At 34.4% G+C, this 4,430-nt stretch overlaps 1 protein-coding gene across 2 annotated transcripts; it reads left to right on the top strand.

The window, feature by feature from the left end:
* The first annotated feature begins 335 nt into the window (after nucleotides 1-335).
* On the top strand, nucleotides 336-1,907 carry LOC118748245 (galactosylgalactosylxylosylprotein 3-beta-glucuronosyltransferase I-like). 2 transcript variants are annotated; one of them, XR_004994038.1, is made up of 3 exons: nucleotides 336-706; nucleotides 843-1,612; nucleotides 1,679-1,907. XR_004994038.1 is itself a non-coding variant. In XM_036482621.1 (2 exons), exons 1-2 carry the CDS (start codon nucleotides 492-494, stop codon nucleotides 1,552-1,554), a joined length of 927 nt encoding a protein of 308 aa, XP_036338514.1. In that variant the 5' UTR covers nucleotides 336-491; the 3' UTR covers nucleotides 1,555-1,616. The 2 variants fall into 2 exon arrangements, 1 of the variants encoding a protein (XP_036338514.1); XM_036482621.1 differs by lacking the exon at nucleotides 1,679-1,907 and having other exon boundaries at nucleotides 843-1,616.
* Nucleotides 1,908-4,430: the final 2,523 nt, after the last annotated feature.

Here is a 4,430-nt window from a genome sequence, read left to right as displayed (position 1 = left end):
CTGGTTTTCTTAAAACACAAGGTGCGGCTGACTACTAAAGCCCACCCAAATATTCTCTATATAAATTAAAATTGTTGACAATAACTTAAATTTTAGCTCTATTTTCGATATTTGCAGTACACAAAAATAATAATAAATAGCGAAGAACAAGAACTATAGTTGCCAAACGAATTACTAAAGTGTGGCGTGGAAACAATGCAATTCACGAATTACTTAGCGAATTACGAAGTGTGGAAACATCGTATTAGTAAATTGTTAACATCGATGGCTAACATCGAATTTTGAACTAAATTATCGATGTTTCAAAAACATCGATACATCGTTGGCATGCCTAAGCATGTAGTGCGCTTTGAAATTTAATACGTAGGATATGTACTCTAATTTATTTACTTTTACGTGGTTACCTAGGTCTTTCTTGTGCTTGTGTAAATTTTTTCCGCTGCATCAGCAATTCGAGCTAATAAAATAAGTTATATGTACATATCTTCAACATGTCTGAAATGCGTATCCGTCCACGACAAGTACTCGTACTTATTATAGTGTTCCTTGTGATATTGCTGATGGTTCATCGTAATGGTAAACGCACATGCCAGGGTCCGGAGTTTTTACAGACCATGTACGCTCGGCATGTGGAAGGCACTTTACCAACAATTTATGCCATAACACCAACGTATGCACGGCCATCGCAAAAAGCTGAATTAACGAGGTATGTGTGTATGTTTGTACTTATGTTAATATGGGTTTATTCAAGTACAAAAGTGGTTTAGAGAGCTACGCTATCCAAAATAGCCTTTGTTGTTTATTTTCTTGTAATTCCTAACGAGGTTTATTTACTTATACAGATTGTCTCATATTTTCATGCTTGTGCCCAACTTGCATTGGATCATCATTGAAGACGCTAATACAACTACGTCACTTGTGCGCAACTTATTGACGCGTGCTGGTTTGGCAGAACGTTCAACACATCTCCACATTAAAACCCCGGTCAATTTTAAATTAAGAGGCAAAGATCCCAATTGGCTGAAACCACGTGGCGTTGAACAACGAAATTTTGCACTAAGTTGGATACGCACAAATGTAGATCCACAACGGCAAAGTGTATTATTTTTCATGGATGATGACAATTCTTACAGTGTTGAACTTTTTGCTGAAATGACAAAAATTGAAGCTGGCCGAGTTGGTATATGGCCAGTCGGTTTAGTAGGTGGTCTAATGGTGGAAAAACCATTACTCAATGCTGATAAAACCCAAGTTGTTGGCTTTAATGCTGCATGGCGGCCAGAACGACCATTTCCCATAGATATGGCGGCATTTGCCATTAGCACGGATTTGCTATTCAAATATCCACAGGCACAATTTGCTTATGAAGTGGAACGTGGCTACCAAGAAAGTGAGATTTTGCGACACATAACAACAAAACAACAACTTCAACCCTTAGCAAATAATTGTCGAGATGTACTGGTTTGGCATACGCGTACGGAGAAAACTAATTTGGCAGCTGAACTAAAATTAAATAAAGCAGGAAAACGATCAGATGAAGGCATGGAAGTTTAACATGAGAATGCAGTTGAAGAGACGGCAGTTATTAACCGAGTTTTGCCTGGTTTGATACGTATGTATGTATTGATATTTCGAATTTATACTGATTTATCAACGTACTTTTTTCAAACGAAACTAGATGAACATACATATACAATAACGTAAAGCCATTTAACAAAGGCATATCTAAAGAAAATGGTCGTGATATGATATAGATATGATATATTTAGCTAAGAAGTATACATATGTACATTATATATAAGTAGATAGGTATCTCAAAGTGCTTCCAAATATGTACATACATACATGTATGAATGCATTTTGTAGATTGGTACAATTACCAAATGGGAATGATGATAAATAGTTCTATGGCAATCTAAAGTAAATAACAATTACTTTATATAGTGACAATAAGGGAATTTTAAATATTTAGATATTTTCAAAATATGCATACGATATTAAATAAGTCTGCATTTTATGAAAAATTGTATGTAATATTTCCTTTTGCCACAAAGTAGCTGCGCAATGTAAGATAATTGAAAATGCTAGCCATATGTCTGAACGTAGGTAGATAATGTCATTAATTTTCAAGAATGTACATATGTATTTATGGAAGCCCAAAATCATATTTAATCAAAAAAGGAAACTAACGTAATTAATCTGGGTAACCAATCCGAATCTACTTACATAAACGCCGTTTTAGTGTTTTACATAAGTATGTACCTAAAAAACAGTTCGAATTTTTTCAAAGCTTATTTTTTCCCATAAAACAGTTCACAGAAACCTGTAACATCCGCCAAAACTTCTTCTTATTGACTATCTTTAACTGGAAAAATATAAAAATACGGTTTTTTTATTTTGCAATTTTTTTAGTTGTGACTGTTTTTGCTTTAGGGTGCGATGTGTATGTACATATGTACATGAGGGTGGTCAAAAACGGCCTGTTTCCACAAGCAAAAGTTTTTTTCTACCAACTGTCATTTTTATTGCCTGACATAAATTTTATCAGAGGTAATATTTGTCGTCGGCATTTTTTATCTTGAAAAAGCATTTCTAAGACGGCTATTTCTGCCGGATTAATCACTTAAAAAATTTAAAAAATATGGTATTTCACACCTAAATACATAATACTAAATATTATAATAGAAAACAGCTCAATTTTTGCTTTTATATTAAAATATCAATAATGTTGCTGCCACGCAGTTATCGCGCATATAAAAATGTAGCTTTCAAAGTACCAAATTGCTGGCAATATTTATCAAGATAAAAATATTTAGAGAACGCTCAAACCGCTTAAAGTTTTCCATGTTTCTTATACGGGGAAAAAATTACTCTTCGTAGAAATGGTATAAAAATCTTGAAAATCAATATTTTTCGATCGGAAAACTCTGTTTTATTTTACCATTTTTAATACTGTTGTTTTTTACTTGTGCCTCCATTGCATTTTTGGGGTCTTCAGGGGTCCTATAAAAAAGTTAAATATTTAACATACTTTGTAATTAATAATTGCTTCAATTGCATAAAATCACAATCGAATGTACATAGTGCAAGGATATTGCTATAATGCGATTTATTAACATGTATGTACATACTATGTACATATCTATTTTACTAATTGTATGTACATACATATCTACGTATATACTTGTTTAATTTACTTACATGAGTAAAGTCGCATCGCGGTATATCCTGCATGCCCTTTTATGTTGGCTTTCCATGTAGGTTCAACTTTCTAAGAGCTACTAAAGAAGAGTCTAACGATGCTGATTTTGTCTTTTCCTGAAATTTCTTTAAACATCATTTGAAGAAGATTGAGTTGATCTCTCGGAGATACAACTGATTGGTCAAGACTTTGACTAGCCGGGAGATATAGCTGCTCACTGAACTTTTCTTTAAATTCTGGAGAGTATTTCCGCATTAGAACATCATATACCTGTTCTACCCCTATTTTTCCCCTTCCAGGTTTAGCCTGAGTGGTTGTTGAAGCTGTGTATACTTTTCCTTTGAGGGTCGCTTGTTGTACGGTCTCTTGCTTCACACACGCATTGATGTCCGCTATCTTGGTTTGCATATCTAATATATTTGTTCTTATATGCATAAAATTCTTGTTCAGCTCCTTATGATTATCTTGAACACCAGAGAGGTTGTCTAGTTTCGAATCCATGGCAGCCATCCTCACATCTATATTGTCCAGTGGGTTATGAACACAATTAATCTCAGACGTAATACCTCCATATATATTATTTAATCCATGTGTGATAGTATTGATATGTAATCGGACACATTCATATCCTCTTCTTCGGCACAATCTTCTATGTCATCATCATTTCCTTCGATTCGTGGGACAATATGGACATCTGCTGTTACTACTGTAGTATTTGAGTCAAGATCATGCTTCCTTCCACATCATGCTCTTCCGGACATGAGTCTAGATTCGCAAGTATACTACTATCGTAATATATAGTTCCCAGATTTTCTAGTTGTTCTGTGTTTCTATGTATCTATTCCTCATCCACTTTAGATTCATGATGATCCAATTTTCTAATTGCGTCATCACCTGATGAGTTAATATTTGTATCATCTCGCATCTCTTTTTCGAACAGGACGAGGTCGTGCGTAATGTTTGGTTAAATATTTCACTCTAAATTAACATTTTAGAGTACTTTTGGAAAGAGACCGGTCACCTTTATTTATTTGGATGGCATAGGTTGTATGCGGTTGTAACCTAACCGTGTACTTTCTATTTAGGTTTAAACTTTAATCTTTTGCCTACCTTAGACGAGTTGTTAGTAAGATCGGTGTAGCGAGCAAATATTCTATGAAATAAATGATCCCCTGTCAGGAAAACGCTATGAGTATGTTAAACCAAAATCAACGCACTTGGTCTCGAA

Source organism: Rhagoletis pomonella, unplaced genomic scaffold (genome assembly GCF_013731165.1).
Source record: "Rhagoletis pomonella isolate Grant_MI unplaced genomic scaffold, Rhpom_1.0 Rhpom_scaffold_00013, whole genome shotgun sequence".
Lineage (NCBI taxonomy): Eukaryota > Metazoa > Arthropoda > Insecta > Diptera > Tephritidae > Rhagoletis > Rhagoletis pomonella.
The sequence above is the reverse complement of the archived record's forward strand: the minus strand, read 5'-3'. Positions and strand labels throughout refer to the sequence as shown.

What these genes read in the sequence shown, in the direction of transcription:
- LOC118748245 (XM_036482621.1), top strand. Translation starts at nt 492, where the DNA reads ATGTCTGAAATGCGTATCCGTCCACGACAAGTACTCGTACTTATTATA. An exon ending in CAAAAAGCTGAATTAACGAG is followed by an intron (nt 707 to 842) that starts GTATGTGTGTAT and finishes TTACTTATACAG; the next exon opens with ATTGTCTCATATTTTCATGC.